Genomic DNA, 16,371 nt, shown 5'->3' with positions numbered 1-16,371 from the left:
GCAGGTGCTTCCCACTATCTTCACTGCCAGCTCATCTTCAGCTGAACATAGCTTTCGTGGTACGAGTGCATCAAGGTTAAAATGTTCCTTGATGTCGTCATGGAGTTCATGGATGGATGCTCCATCCTAGCATGCACTTCGATGCTATCGGCTCGTTCCATTTTCCTTCGCGGATCTTGCGAGGGACTGCTAGCTTCCAGTTTTTGGTTCCGATTAGCAAAGTCGGATGGGCAGAGTAGGACTGTAGCGGCAAGTCTTTCAAATGCTGAAATCTGTCGCATAGCTCCTTCACTGTCTGTATCGGTAATGCTATGTTTTGAACGGTCTGGACGTTGTTCAACCAGTAAACCTTATCGCAGTTCATTTCCGAGATTTGGACGGATGCTTTTACGGATCCACTCTCGCGTTGAGTCGTCTCTGCGGTCCACTGCAAACACATTGGCGCTGCCTGGTTTTGTATTCCCAGTCTTTAGAATACCATTAATTCCACAGTTCCCGGTTCGGCATCTTTTCCGGTGTACCTTGAGGCAGCAAAAACAGGCTTTACCCGCTCTGATTACCTGCCACCTGTGCTCCGCGTTGAGCTCCAAAAACACCTGACATTGTGCTGGGTTGTGACCCGGGTCGCCGCCAGCTACGCACCTCAGTTGAACTTGCTGCTGAGCTGCTTCAGTATGGATCACGTTCAATTGTGTTTGTCCTCGTGCGGGTCCAGGCTCATCTGCCTCTCCCTTGTCCGGGCGGCAACTGTTGTGGGAATTGACTGCGGCCGTTTTGTAAAACGATGGCACCACCACTAATGACGCTGCCTCTGCGATTTTAAACAGCCAATCACTGAATGCCTTGACTGCGGCCACTCTATCGTCGCGGGGTTGCATTGCCCAGTTTAGCTTGTGTTGGTTGGGAAGCTTATCTACCAGTTCCTTGACTAGCATTGGATTGTTGAGATGCGCCTTCAGTTCACACGCCTCCATAGTAGCACAGACGTTTCGTTCACAGACAGAACTGCCAGCGCGTACTCTATTAACGCCTCCAATCTGCCTTTGAGTGGTGCCAGTCGTCGCACCTTTTCCATCGTTCTTTCTAGGATGTGCTCTGGTCTGCCGAAGAACATCTTCAAAGTGCTGATGACTTCTGGGACTAGGTTAGGAAGTAGGAGTTTATCTCTAACCAAGTCACGAGCTTTCCCTTTAAGCGACTTTTGCAGACGTAGCATGTTTTCCACATTCGTATATCCCGCTGCTTTCGTACTGGGTTCAAATTTGCAGATAAATAACGGCCAGTCCTCAGGATCCCCGCTGATTGTTGGAAGGACCTTGGGTATAGCTTGCCGGGCCGCTATTTGAGTACTTGTAGGTGAATCTGTGGCTCGAAACATCCCAGCTACCGCTACGTCAGCGGGGTTCATCTGCATGAGAATTTTGTACTTTTCTTCTCAAATAAAGAGTTTCTGTAGCGACAGTAAAGAAAGGTTTTTTTAAAAACTTTTTATGCCAATCTATTTTTATAGTTGATTTAATATATATCGGAAAAGCAAATTTCATTCAAAACCATATTTAGAGGATTTAAATTTTCCATACAAAATTAAAATTTGAACTCGTGAATCTTGAAGACGAGCCCAAAACTCTAAGATTTGGAACTTGTACTCGTATGGTATTCGCGTAGATCAAGTTTTGTCAAAATTTTGCCAAAATTATGTTTTTGGAAAATGTTCTTTAATGCCAAACTGTTCCAATAGCTAATCTACTCTTATAAATCAAAAAGTAGCCAAATTGGATAATTTTTAGACGAATTACAGATTTTTTAGTCTGTTTTCCTACTCAATTGGTAGTATGGCCGTAGAAGTGGGGCTACAGTTATTCTTTTTTTAATGGCGCAAAAGTATGTTTTGGAGCATGCACCTCCGCAGAGCAGTGGCGGAGAGAGAGACAGCGCAACTGTCTCTCACTAAGCACTGATCTCTTTATTCCATCTACTTCTTCACTTCTATTCTATATATAGATGTTGAGGTACATACCATTAAAAAGAATGAATATAAAAGATAGTGCAGGAAAATTATAAACAAGTAAAAATTCATGCTTAAAAAAAAAAAGCGGCAGATGGAAAATGCGCAAAGTTTGAAGTTTGTTTTCTCTTTTTACCGGCATTTATCATGTGACTTGCATGTACATCAGTGGGGGCAAAACGCACACATGTTTAAAATTTGAGTGTGTGCGTAGCAGAGAAAAACAATGAGAGCAAAGAATTCACTGAGCGAAAAAATTTAATTTTTCATTAAATCAAAAATTGGAATGGACTTTGCTAGCAAAAGTTCTTCAAAAAATGAAAAGCTACGCTTCTCTATCTATATTTTCTATGGAAAAAACTTTTTCCAACCCAATTTCTGAGAAAATTTTTCTCAGTGGAAACATTTTGATTTTTAGTTTGGGCTGTCAAATGAATTAAAATGAGAGCAAATGAGAGAGCTTCTAAAAAAATTTGAGTGTTCCGGCAGCGCTGCGGCAGAATTTCCTACCCTATACACGCGTGCTATGTAAAATGAGAGTTTGCCCACCACTCATGTACATACATACATGCAAAGGTGCATAAGAGAGAGAGAAAAGAAAAGAATAAAATAAAATATGATTTACGAATGCTTAAAATAAGTTCATGCATGTATGAACAATGGAAAAAAAAGACAAAGAAAAAAAGTTGAGTGTTTGTTTTCTTTAAAAATGTACATTGTTGGGATCGGGGCGAGGTTGGTGCGCGATTCTTTAAGCAAACATGGATTTGGTTGTTCTTTCCTTTATTTAACTCAAATCAAATGGCGCGCGCTAAAAAACTTCGTCGTTTTCCCTCGCCTCGTTAGCTTCTCCTAGCGATCGCAGACGCCTCGTTCTTCCGCCATTTTTTTCATATATCGATAAGCTTACGTTTAGCATTTTTCAAAACTTCTAAACATTATGCAACACTAATTCTAACGATTTCATTTTTCAAATATAAACTTAATTCTAAACATTATGCAACACTAATTCTAACGATTTCATTTTTCAAATATAAACTTAATTCGATGACGGCCGTAACATTCCCTCCCCCGTAATTGATCCGTGGTCAGTTACCATTCTCCAAGCCGACGTCCAGAACTGCTACCTTTGTTGCTGGTCTTTCTATAGCACCATGCTGCGTCTTGATGGTCACCCGCCGAACTTGTCCATCGCTGGCCATCATTGCGTCAGTCACGCGTCCTTTTAGCCACAGGTTTCTAGGAAGAAGCTCATCCACGACTACGACGATGATTCCGATGGTGATTGGAGGTGCCTTCTCAAACCATTTGGTGCGCCTGGTTAATACGAGTGCATACTCCTTAACCCATCGTTGCCAAAAGCGGTCTCCGAAGCGCTGAGTCTCGTTCCATATACGCTTCAGATTCATTCCCTCTTTTGGCAGCGGCTTGTATCCGTTCGCTGATCCTAGCAGCAGTTGGTTTGGAGTCAGGGCAGCGTCATCCTCGGAATCAAAACTTACGAACGTGAGAGGTCGAGAGTTGATGATAAATTGCGCCTCCATCAGGGCGTTTCTCAACCCCTCGTCGTTGAAAGAGTAACTTGTGCAAATGTTCTTCAAGACTCCTTTCGTTGTCCGGACGAGTCTCTCCCATGCTCCACCCATGTGCGGTGCTCCTGGTGGGTTGAATTGCCACTTTATACCGTCGAACTTAATAGTGATCTTATCGTACTCGATCTTTTTCAGCTCCTCACGCACGGCTTTTTCCGTGGCTCTGAAATTTGTACCGTTGTCTGAGAATATTTCCTTAGGTGTCCCTCGAAGGGCCATAAACTGGTATCTAGACTGTAGGCGATCTCAAAATGCACCGCGCGCAACGTAAGACAGATAAACAGAGCTACTCATCTCTTCTCTTTGCGCCGGCCGACGTTCACCAATAACGGGCCAAAATAGTCAACGCCTGTATAGGTGAACGGTCTCTCGAAGCTTCCAACTCTTGCCCTAGGGATCGGTGCCGTCTGGGGTGGTCTGGGAACTGCTGTGTCGATCTTGCATCGTTGGCATGTGTTTCGCACAGATTTGTGCAGTACTCGTAGCCGGCTGATATAAAACGAATTTTTGATGTCGTTTATTACAGTCTCATGAGCGAGATGGGAATACTCTCCGTGGAAGCTTCTTACTATGAGGTTGGTTATCCGGCATCCATGAACTAGTATGACGGCGTCCTCAGCTATGTCAACTGCGTTCAATCTGCCTCTAGTTCGTAGTACTCCATCGTTGTCCAGGTATGCGTTCAATCCGGCCAATCTGCTTCCCTTGAGGAGCGCCGGTCCCCGACGAGGGGTCTCCGAGGTATCGATGATGCTCTCCTGCTTCTTGGATATTGGCCAGTTGCTGGCATCGGTCTTCAGGAACTCCGGGCCCGTTATCCACGTCTCTTGTTGGATTTGCCCGGTGACCTTGGTAGCTCCATCTGCTACGTTCAGCTTTGAAGGAATCCACCGCCATTGCTCGACCAGTGTTGTTTCCAGAATTTCGGCGACTCTGTGCATCACGAACTGATGAAAGTTGCGGGGGTCCATAGTTAGCCACTGCAACACTGTCTTGGAGTCCGACCAGTATGTGGCGTTGTCAGTTCGTAGGTTGCGTGTGCTCATCACCTTTTGGCTAAGCGTGCTCCCAAAACTGCTGCCTGCAGCTCCATAAGCGGAATCGAAAGTGGTTTTAAAGGTGCCACCTTAGATTTCGCTATCACCAAAGATACGACGACTTTGTCATCAGTTGCCACGCGCAAGTAGCAGACTGCAGAATACGCTTGCTCTCTGGCGTCGACGAATGTATGGAGCCCAATTTGATATGGCTCCGATGTGGCTGGGGAAAAGCATCTAGGGGCCTCGAAAGTCCTTATTTCTTGCAAAATGGTTTTCCATTGGCGCCATTCTTCTAGAATTCTCTCAGTTAGCTCCTGATCCCATTCAATTTTTTGCCGCCATATGCACTGGAGGAGTATTTTAAGTCCAATCGTCTGGCATTATAAAAATCCCAATGGATCGAAGATCGACATCAGAACTTGTAATACTTCTCGCTTGGTAGGGCCTTGGTTTTCCGTCAGCACATCACGCTTCAGCCTTGAAAATCTGCAGATAAATTTGAACATATCATTAAGTGGGTCCCAGGACATACCAAGTATCTTTTCTGTTGAACATAAATCCACGGGCTTTTGGCTTCCACCGTTGCCATTATCCTGAAAGCTTTTGAGTACTTCTTCCGAATTCGACGACCAGTTACGGATCTCGAATCCGCCTCTGCGATGTACTTCTATGACTTGTCTGGTGATCTGGATGGCCTCCTGTTCTTTCCTCATGCTATCGATGAAGTCGTCAACGTAGTGCGCCCTTTGGATAGGGTTTAAGGTCAATGTGAACTCTTCTTGGTGGGTTTCCGCGTTTTAATCTTGAACAAAGTGCGCTATAAACGGCGCGCAGCTAATCATAGTCATAGCTCGCACGACATAGGTGTCTACTTTGTTTCTGCCTTTGTTATACCACAAAAATCGCTGTGCCTGCATATCCTCCTCGCGAATGTTGATCCTTTGAAACATTTCCGCAATGTCGCCGCAAATCGCTATTTTGTTGACCCGAAAAGTTAGCAAGACGTCTATGAGTGGGTTCAGGCAATCTGGTCCCCTAGGTAGTCATTTAGCGCGTATCCGTGTGCCTTTGCGGCTGCATCCCATACGAGCCCTATATTTTTCGGCTTGTTTGGATTCAGCGCTATGAATATTAGCAGATACCATGAACGGCTGTTCTTCCGGCTCGTTTCTTCCTCGGATAGCTTAAGCGCGTATCCTTTGTCTAGGAGGTTCCTGATTTGGGCGTCAATCTTTTCATACAGATCTGGTTCTTGAGAGACCTTTTTCCTCATGCAGGTAAGCCGCTTCAGAGCGTTACTCCGGCTCTCAGGGAGTTTGTCGATACCACCACGCCACGGAAGTCCAACTTCATATTTTCCGGACTTCTTTTGGCAGGTGCTTCCCACTATCTTCACTGCCAGCTCATCTTCAGCTGAACATAGCTTTCGTGGTACGAGTGCATCAAGGTTGAAATGTTCCTTGATGTCGTCATGGAGTTCATGGATGGATGCTCCATCCTAGCATGCACTTCGATGCTATCGGCTCGTTCCATTTTCCTTCGCGGATCTTGCGAGGGACTGCTAGCTTCCAGTTTTTGGTTCCGATTAGCAAAGTCGGATGGGCAGAGTAGGACTGTAGCGGCAAGTCTTTCAAATGCTGAAATCTGTCGCATAGCTCCTTCACTGTCTGTATCGGTAATGCTATGTTTTGAACGGTCTGGACGTTGTTCAACCAGTAAACCTTATCGCAGTTCATTTCCGAGATTTGGACGGATGCTTTTACGGATCCACTCTCGAGTTGAGTCGTCTCTGCGGTCCACTGCAAACACATTGGCGCTGCCTGGTTTTGTATTCCCAGTCTTTAGAATACCATTAATTCCACAGTTCCCGGTTCGGCATCTTTTCCGGTGTACCTTGAGGCAGCAAAAACAGGCTTTACCCGCTCTGATTACCTGCCACCTGTGCTCCGCGTTGAGCTCCAAAAACACCTGACATTGTGCTGGGTTGTGACCCGGGTCGCCGCCAGCTACGCACCTCAGTTGAACTTGCTGCTGAGCTGCTTCAGTATGGATCACGTTCAATTGTGTTTGTCCTCGTGCGGGTCCAGGCTCATCTGCCTCTCCCTTGTCCGGGCGGCGACTGTTGTGGGAATTGACTGCGGCCGTTTTGTAAAACGATGGCACCACCACTAATGACGCTGCCTCTGCGATTTTAAACAGCCAATCACTGAATGCCTTGACTGCGGCCACTCTATCGTCGCGGGGTTGCATTGCCCAGTTTAGCTTGTGTTGGTTGGGAAGCTTATCTACCAGTTCCTTGACTAGCATTGGATTGTTGAGATGCGCCTTCAGTTCACACGCCTCCATAGTAGCACAGACGTTTCGTTCACAGACAGAACTGCCAGCGCGTACTCTATTAACGCCTCCAATCTGCCTTTGAGTGGTGCCAGTCGTCGCACCTTTTCCATCATTCTTTCTAGGATGTGCTCTGGTCTGCCGAAGAACATCTTCAAAGTGCTGATGACTTCTGGGACTAGGTTAGGAAGTAGGAGTTTATCTCTAACCAAGTCACGAGCTTTCCCTTTAAGCGACTTTTGCAGACGTAGCATGTTTTCCACATTCGTATATCCCGCTGCTTTCGTACTGGGTTCAAATTTGCAGATAAATAACGGCCAGTCCTCAGGATCCCCGCTGATTGTTGGAAGGACCTTGGGTATAGCTTGCCGGGCCGCTATTTGAGTACTTGTAGGTGAATCTGTGGCTCGAAACATCCCAGCTACCGCTACGTCAGCGGGGTTCATCTGCATGAGAATTTTGTACTTTTCTTCTCAAATAAAGAGTTTCTGTAGCGACAGTAAAGAAAGGTTTTTTTAAAAACTTTTTATGCCAATCTATTTTTATAGTTGATTTAATATATATCGGAAAAGCAAATTTCATTCAAAACCATATTTAGAGGATATAAATTTTCCATACAAAATTAAAATTTGAACTCGTGAATCTTGAAGACGAGCCCAAAACTCTAAGATTTGGAACTTGTACTCGTATGGTATTCGCGTAGATCAAGTTTTGTCAAAATTTTGCCAAAATTATGTTTTTGGAAAATGTTCTTTAATGCCAAACTGTTCCAATAGCTAATCTACTCTTATAAATCAAAAAGTAGCCAAATTGGATAATTTTTAGACGAATTACAGATTTTTTAGTCTGTTTTCCTACTCAATTGGTAGTATGGCCGTAGAAGTGGGGCTACAGTTATTCTTTTTTTAATGGCGCAAAAGTATGTTTTGGAGCATGCACCTCCGCAGAGCAGTGGCGGAGAGAGAGACAGCGCAACTGTCTCTCACTAAGCACTGATCTCTTTATTCCATCTACTTCTTCACTTCTATTCTATATATAGATGTTGAGGTACATACCATTAAAAAGAATGAATATAAAAGATAGTGCAGGAAAATTATAAACAAGTAAAAATTCATGCTTAAAAAAAAAAGCGGCAGATGGAAAATGCGCAAAGTTTGAAGTTTGTTTTCTCTTTTTACCGGCATTTATCATGTGACTTGCATGTACATCAGTGGGGGCAAAACGCACACATGTTTAAAATTTGAGTGTGTGCGTAGCAGAGAAAAACAATGAGAGCAAAGAATTCACTGAGCGAAAAAATTTAATTTTTCATTAAATCAAAAATTGGAATGGACTTTGTTAGCAAAAGTTCTTCAAAAAATGAAAAGCTACGCTTCTCTATCTATATTTTCTATGGAGAAAACTTTTTCCAACCCAATTTCTGAGAAAATTTTTCTCAGTGGAAACATTTTGATTTTTAGTTTGGGCTGTCAAATGAATTAAAATGAGAGCAAATGAGAGAGCTTCTAAAAAAATTTGAGTGTTCCGGCAGCGCTGCGGCAGAATTTCCTACCCTATACACGCGTGCTATGTAAAATGAGAGTTTGCCCACCACTCATGTACATACATACATGCAAAGGTGCATAAGAGAGAGAGAAAAGAAAAGAATAAAATAAAATATGATTTACGAATGCTTAAAATAAGTTCATGCATGTATGAACAATGGAAAAAAAAGACAAAGAAAAAAAGTTGAGTGTTTGTTTTCTTTAAAAATGTACATTGTTGGGATCGGGGCGAGGTTGGTGCGCGATTCTTTAAGCAAACATGGATTTGGTTGTTCTTTCCTTTATTTAACTCAAATCAAATAGCGCGCGCTAAAAAACTTCGTCGTTTTCCCTCGCCTCGTTAGCTTCTCCTAGCGATCGCAGACGCCTCGTTCTTCCGCCATTTTTTTCATATATCGATAAGCTTACGTTTAGCATTTTTCAAAACTTCTAAACATTATGCAACACTAATTCTAACGATTTCATTTTTCAAATATAAACTTAATTCTAAACATTATGCAACACTAATTCTAACGATTTCATTTTTCAAATATAAACTTAATTCGATGACGGCCGTAACATTCCCTCCCCCGTAATTGATCCGTGGTCAGTTACCATTCTCCAAGCCGACGTCCAGAACTGCTACCTTTGTTGCTGGTCTTTCTATAGCACCATGCTGCGTCTTGATGGTCACCCGCCGAACTTGTCCATCGCTGGCCATCATTGGCTCATCCACGACTACGACGATGATTCCGATGGTGATTGGAGGTGCCTTCTCAAACCATTTGGTGCGCCTGGTTAATACGAGTGCATACTCCTTAACCCATCGTTGCCAAAAGCGGTCTCCGAAGCGCTGAGTCTCGTTCCATATACGCTTCAGATTCATTCCCTCTTTTGGCAGCGGCTTGTATCCGTTCGCTGATCCTAGCCGCAGTTGGTTTGGAGTCAGGGCAGCGTCATCCTCGGAATCAAAACTTACGAACGTGAGAGGTCGAGAGTTGATGATAAATTGCGCCTCCATCAGGGCGTTTCTCAACCCCTCGTCGTTGAAAGAGTAACTTGTGCAAATGTTCTTCAAGACTCCTTTCGTTGTCCGGACGAGTCTCTCCCATGCTCCACCCATGTGCGGTGCTCCTGGTGGGTTGAATTGCCACTTTATACCGTCGAACTTAATAGTGATCTTATCGTACTCGATCTTTTTCAGCTCCTCACGCACGGCTTTTTCCGTGGCTCTGAAATTTGTACCGTTGTCTGAGAATATTTCCTTAGGTGTCCCTCGAAGGGCCATAAAATTGGCTAGGCACATGATACATGAACTGGTATCTAGACTGTAGGCGATCTCAAAATGCACCGCGCGCAACGTAAGACAGATAAACAGAGCTACTCATCTCTTCTCTTTGCGCCGGCCGACGTTCACCAATAACGGGCCAAAATAGTCAACGCCTGTATAGGTGAACGGTCTCTCGAAGCTTCCAACTCTTGCCCTAGGGATCGGTGCCGTCTGGGGTGGTCTGGGAACTGCTGTGTCGATCTTGCATTGTTGGCATGTGTTTCGCACAGATTTGTGCAGTACTCGTAGCCGGCTGATATAAAACGAATTATTGATGTCGTTTATTACAGTCTCATGAGCGAGATGGGAATACTCTCCGTGGAAGCTTCTTACTATGAGGTTGGTTATCCGGCATCCATGAACTAGTATGACGGCGTCCTCAGCTATGTCAACTGCGTTCAATCTGCCTCTAGTTCGTAGTACTCCATCGTTGTCCAGGTATGCGTTCAATCCGGCCAATCTGCTTCCCTTGAGGAGCGCCGGTCCCGTGGATAACGTTTTTAGTTCTGCTGCGAAGGCGATGGATTGAGATTGCTTGTATAGCAGCAGTCGATCAATGAACAGGAGTACTAGCGCCACTGCTCTGTATAACCGCCGCCAATTTGAGAAATCGTGCACGTTGAACCACTGATTTCGCATGCGTCGTCATCACATGCTTCCGGATCTCCGAGGTATCGATGATGTTCTCCTGCTTCTTGGATATTGGCCAGTTGCTGGCATCGGTCTTCAGGAACTCCGGGCCCGTTATCCACGTCTCTTGTTGGATTTGCCCGGTGACCTTGGTAGCTCCATCTGCTACGTTCAGCTTTGAAGGAATCCACCGCCATTGCTCGACCAGTGTTGTTTCCAGAATTTCGGCGACTCTGTGCATCACGAACTGATGAAAGTTGCGGGGGTCCATAGTTAGCCACTGCAACACTGTCTTGGAGTCCGACCAGTATGTGGCGTTGTCAGTTCGTAGGTTGCGTGTGCTCATCACCTTTTGGCTAAGCGTGCTCCCATAACTGCTGCCTGCAGCTCCATAAGCGGAATCGAAAGTGGTTTTAAAGGTGCCACCTTAGATTTCGCTATCACCAAAGATACGACGACTTTGTCATCAGTTGCCACGCGCAAGTAGCAGACTGCAGAATACGCTTGCTCTCTGGCGTCGACGAATGTATGGAGCCCAATTTGATATGGCTCCGATGTGGCTGGGGAAAAGCATCTAGGGGCCTCGAAAGTCCTTATTTCTTGCAAAATGGTTTTCCATTGGCGCCATTCTTCTAGAATTTTCTCAGTTAGCTCCTGATCCCATTCAATTTTTTGCCGCCATATGCACTGGAGGAGTATTTTAAGTCCAATCGTCTGACATTATAAAAATCCCAATGGATCGAAGATCGACATCAGAACTTGTAATACTTCTCGCTTGGTAGGGCCTTGGTTTTCCGTCAGCACATCACGCTTCAGCCTTGAAAATCTGCAGATAAATTTGAACATATCATTATGTGGGTCCCAGGACATACCAAGTATCTTTTCTGTGGAACATAAATCCACGGGCTTTTGGCTTCCACCGTTGCCATTATCCTGAAAGCTTTTGAGTACTTCTTCCGAATTCGACGACCAGTTACGGATCTCGAATCCGCCTCTGCGATGTACTTCTATGACTTGTCTGGTGATCTGGATGGCCTCCAGTTCTTTCCTCATGCTATCGATGAAGTCGTCAACGTAGTGCGCCCTTTGGATAGGGTTTAAGGTCAATGTGAACTCTTCTTGGTGGGTTTCCGCGTTTTAATCTCGAACAAAGTGCGCTATAAACGGCGCGCAGCTAATCATAGTCATAGCTCGCATGACATAGGTGTCTACTTTGTTTCTGCCTTTGTTATACCACAAAAATCGCTGTGCCTGCATATCCTCCTCGCGAATGTTGATCCTGTGAAACATTTCCGCAATGTCGCCGCAAATCGCTATTTTGTTGACCCGAAAAGTTAGCAAGACGTCTATGAGTGGGTTCAGGCAATCTGGTCCCCTAGGTAGTCATTTAGCGCGTATCCGTGTGCCTTTGCGGCTGCATCCCATACGAGCCCTATATTTTTCGGCTTGTTTGGATTCAGCGCTATGAATATTGATACCATGAACGGCTGTTCTTCCGGCTCGTTTCTTCCTCGGATAGCTTAAGCGCGTATCCTTTGTCTAGGAGGTTCCTGATTTGGGCGTCAATCTTTTCATACAGATCTGGTTCTTGAGAGACCTTTTTCCTCATGCAGGTAAGCCGCTTCAGAGCGTTACTCCGACTCTCAGGGAGTTTGTCGATACCACCGCGCCACGGAAGTCCAACTACATATTTTCCGGACTTCTTTTGGCAGGTGCTTCCCACTATCTTCACTGCCAGCTCATCTTCAGCTGAACATAGCTTTCGTGGTACGAGTGCATCAAGGTTGAAATGTTCCTTGATGTCGTCATGGAGTTCATGGATGGATGCTCCATCCTAGCATGCACTTCGATGCTATCGGCTCGTTCCATTTTCCTTCGCGGATCTTGCGAGGGACTGCTAGCTTCCAGTTTTTGGTTCCGATTAGCAAAGTCGGATGGGCAGAGTAGGACTGTAGCGGCAAGTCTTTCAAATGCTGAAATCTGTCGCATAGCTCCTTCACTGTCTGTATCGGTAATGCTATGTTTTGAACGGTCTGGACGTTGTTCAACTAGTAAACCTTATCGCAGTTCATTTCCGAGATTTGGACGGATGCTTTTACGGATCCACTCTCGAGTTGAGTCGTCTCTGCGGTCCACTGCAAACACATTGGCGCTGCCTGGTTTTATATTCCCAGTCTTTGGAATACCATTAATTCCACAGTTCCCGGTTCGGCATCTTTTCCGGTGTACCTTGAGGCAGCAAAAACAGGCTTTACCCGCTCTGATTACCTGCCACCTGTGCTCCGCGTTGAGCTCCAAAAACACCTGACATTGTGCTGGGTTGTGACTCGGGTCGCCGCCAGCTACGCACCTCAGTTGAACTTGCTGCTGAGCTGCTTCAGTATGGATCACGTTCAATTGTGTTTGTCCTCGTGCGGGTCCAGGCTCATCTGCCTCTCCCTTGTCCGGGCGGCGACTGTTGTGGGAATTGACTGCGGCCGTTTTGTAAAACGATGGCACCACCACTAATGACGCTGCCTCTGCGATTTTAAACAGCCAATCACTGAATGCCTTGACCGCGGCCACTCTATCGTCGCGGGGTTGCATTGCCCAGTTTAGCTTGTGTTGGTTGGGAAGCTTATCTACCAGTTCCTTGACTAGCATTGGATTGTTGAGATGCGCCTTCAGTTCACACGCCTCCATAGTAGCACAGACGTTTCGTTCACAGACAGAACTGCCAGCGCGTACTCTATTAACGCCTCCAATCTGCCTTTGAGTGGTGCCAGTCTTCGCACCTTTTCCATCATTCTTTCTAGGATGTGCTCTGGTCTGCCGAAGAACATCTTCAAAGTGCTGATGACTTCTGGGACTAGGTTAGGAAGTAGGAGTTTATCTCTAACCAAGACACGAGCTTTCCCTTTAAGCGACTTTTGCAGACGCAGCATGTTTTCCACATTCGTATATCCCGCTGCTTTCGTACTGGGTTCAAATTTGCAGATAAATAACGGCCAGTCCTCAGGATCCCCGCTGATTGTTGGAAGGACCTTGGGTATAGCTTGCCGGGCCGCTATTTGAGTACTTGTAGGTGAATCTGTGGCTCGAAACATCCCAGCTACCGCTACGTCAGCGGGGTTCATCTGCATGAGAATTTTGTACTTTTCTTCTCAAATAAAGAGTTTCTGTAGCGACAGTAAAGAAAGGTTTTTTAAAAACTTTTTATGCCAATCTATTTTTATAGTTGATTTAATATATATCGGAAAAGCAAATTTCATTCAAAACCATATTTAGAGGATTTAAATTTTCCATACAAAATTAAAATTTGAACTCGTGAATCTTGAAGACGAGCCCAAAACTCTAAGATTTGGAACTTGTACTCGTATGGTATTCGCGTAGATCAAGTTTTGTCAAAATTTTGCCAAAATTATGTTTTTGGAAAATGTTCTTTAATGCCAAACTGTTCCAATAGCTAATCTACTCTTATAAATCAAAAAGTAGCCAAATCGGATAATTTTTAGACGAATTACAGATTTTTTAGTCTGTTTTCCTACTCAATTGGTAGTATGGCCGTAGAAGTGGGGCTACAGTTATTTTTTTTTTTAATGGCGCAAAAGTATGTGTTGGAGCATGCACCTCCGCAGAGCAGTGGCGGAGAGAGAGACAGCGCAACTGTCTCTCACTAAGCACTGATCTCTTTATTCCATCTACTTCTTCACTTCTATTCTATATATAGATGTTGAGGTACATACCATTAAAAAGAATGAATATAAAAGATAGTGCAGGAAAATTATAAACAAGTAAAAATTCATGCTTAAAAAAAAAAGCGGCAGATGGAAAATGCGCAAAGTTTGAAGTTTGTTTTCTCTTTTTACCGGCATTTATCATGTGACTTGCATGTACATCAGTGGGGGCAAAACGCACACATGTTTAAAATTTGAGTGTGTGCGTAGCAGGGAAAAACAATGAGAGCAAAGAATTCACTGAGCGAAAAAATTTAATTTTTCATTAAATCAAAAGTTGGAATGGACTTTGCTAGCAAAAGTTCTTCAAAAAATGAAAAGCTACGCTTCTCTATCTATATTTTCTATGGAGAAAACTTTTTCCAACCCAATTTCTGAGAAAATTTTTCTCAGTGGAAACATTTTGATTTTTAGTTTGGGCTGTCAAATGAATTAAAAAGAGAGCAAATGAGAGAGCTTCTAAAAAAATTTGAGTGTTCCGGCAGCGCTGCGGCAGAATTTCCTACCCTATACACGCGTGCTATGTAAAATGAGAGTGTGCCCACCACTCATGTACATACATACATGCAAAGGTGCATAAGAGAGAGAGAAAAGAAAAGAATAAAATAAAATATGATTTACGAATGCTTAAAATAAGTTCATGCATGTATGAACAATGGAAAAAAAAGACAAAGAAAAAAAGTTGAGTGTTTGTTTTCTTTAAAAATGTACATTGTTGGGATCGGGGCGAGGTTGGTGCGCGATTCTTTAAGCAAACATGGATTTGGTTGTTCTTTCCTTTATTTAACTCAAATCAAATGGCGCGCGCTAAAAAACTTCGTCGTTTTCCCTCGCCTCGTTAGCTTCTCCTAGCGATCGCAGACGCCTCGTTCTTCCGCCATTTTTTTCATATATCGATAAGCTTACGTTTAGCATTTTTCAAAACTTCTAAACATTATGCAACACTAATTCTAACGATTTCATTTTTCAAATATAAACTTAATTCTAAACATTATGCAACACTAATTCTAACGATTTCATTTTTCAAATATAAACTTAATTCGATGACGGCCGTAACATTCCCTCCCCCGTAATTGATCCGTGGTCAGTTACCATTCTCCAAGCCGACGTCCAGAACTGCTACCTTTGTTGCTGGTCTTTCTATAGCACCATGCTGCGTCTTGATGGTCACCCGCCGAACTTGTCCATCGCTGGCCATCATTGCGTCAGTCACGCGTCCTTTTAGCCACAGGTTTCTAGGAAGAAGCTCATCCACGACTACGACGATGATTCCGATGGTGATTGGAGGTGCCTTCTCAAACCATTTGGTGCGCCTGGTTAATACGAGTGCATACTCCTTAACCCATCGTTGCCAAAAGCGGTCTCCGAAGCGCTGAGTCTCGTTCCATATACGCTTCAGATTCATTCCCTCTTTTGGCGGCGGCTTGTATCCGTTCGCTGATCCTAGCAGCAGTTGGTTTGGAGTTAGGGCAGCGTCATCCTCGGAATCCAAACTTACGAACGTGAGAGGTCGCAAGTTGATGATAAATTGCGCCTCCATCAGGGCGTTTCTCAACCCCTCGTCGTTGAAAGAGTAACTTGGGCAAATGTTCTTCAAGATTCCTTTCGTTGTCCGGACGAGTCTCTCCCATGCTCCACCCATGTGCGGTGCTCCTGGTGGGTTGAATTGCCACTTTATACCGTCGAACTTAATAGTGATCTTATCGTACTCGATCTTTTTCAGCTCCTCACGCACGGCTTTTTCCGTGGCTCTGAAATTTGTACCGTTGTCTGAGAATATTTCCTTAGGTGTCCCTCGAAGGGCCATAAAATTGGCTAGGCACATGATACATGAACTGGTATCTAGACTGTAGGCGATCTCAAAATGCACCGCGCGCAACGTAAGACAGATAAATAGAGCTACTCATCTCTTCTCTTTGCGCCGGCCGACGTTCACCAATAACGGGCCAAAATAGTCAACGCCTGTATAGGTGAACGGTCTCTCGAAGCTTCCAACTCTTGCCCTAGGGATCGGTGCCGTCTGGGGTGGTCTGGGAACTGCTGTGTCGATCTTGCATCGTTGGCATGTGTTTCGCACAGATTTGTGCAGTACTCGTAGCCGGCTGATATAAAACGAATTTTTGATGTCGTTTATTACAGTCTCATGAACGAGATGGGAATACTCTCCGTGGAAGCTTCTTACTATGAGGTTGGTTATCCGG

The 16,371-nt window shown here is 44.5% G+C and overlaps 3 protein-coding genes across 3 annotated transcripts; all 3 read right to left on the bottom strand.

Annotated features, from left to right (window-relative positions):
• Positions 1-3,093: 3,093 nt before the first annotated feature.
• LOC138926180 (uncharacterized) lies at positions 3,094-3,816 on the bottom strand. The gene has a single exon (XM_070279231.1). It carries the CDS (start codon positions 3,814-3,816, stop codon positions 3,094-3,096), a length of 723 nt encoding a protein of 240 aa, XP_070135332.1.
• Positions 3,817-9,101: 5,285 nt separating this feature from the next.
• Positions 9,102-9,800, bottom strand: LOC138926179 (uncharacterized). Its single transcript, XM_070279229.1, has one exon. It carries the CDS (start codon positions 9,798-9,800, stop codon positions 9,102-9,104), a length of 699 nt encoding a protein of 232 aa, XP_070135330.1.
• A 5,454-nt stretch (positions 9,801-15,254) lies between these two features.
• LOC138926178 (uncharacterized) lies at positions 15,255-15,995 on the bottom strand. The gene has a single exon (XM_070279228.1). It carries the CDS (start codon positions 15,993-15,995, stop codon positions 15,255-15,257), a length of 741 nt encoding a protein of 246 aa, XP_070135329.1.
• Between the last annotated feature and the right edge of the window lie 376 nt (positions 15,996-16,371).

Source organism: Drosophila bipectinata, chromosome 2R (genome assembly GCF_030179905.1).
Source record: "Drosophila bipectinata strain 14024-0381.07 chromosome 2R, DbipHiC1v2, whole genome shotgun sequence".
NCBI lineage: Eukaryota > Metazoa > Arthropoda > Insecta > Diptera > Drosophilidae > Drosophila > Drosophila bipectinata.
Note: the sequence above shows the minus strand (reverse complement) of the source record. Positions and strands in the feature narration are given on the sequence as shown.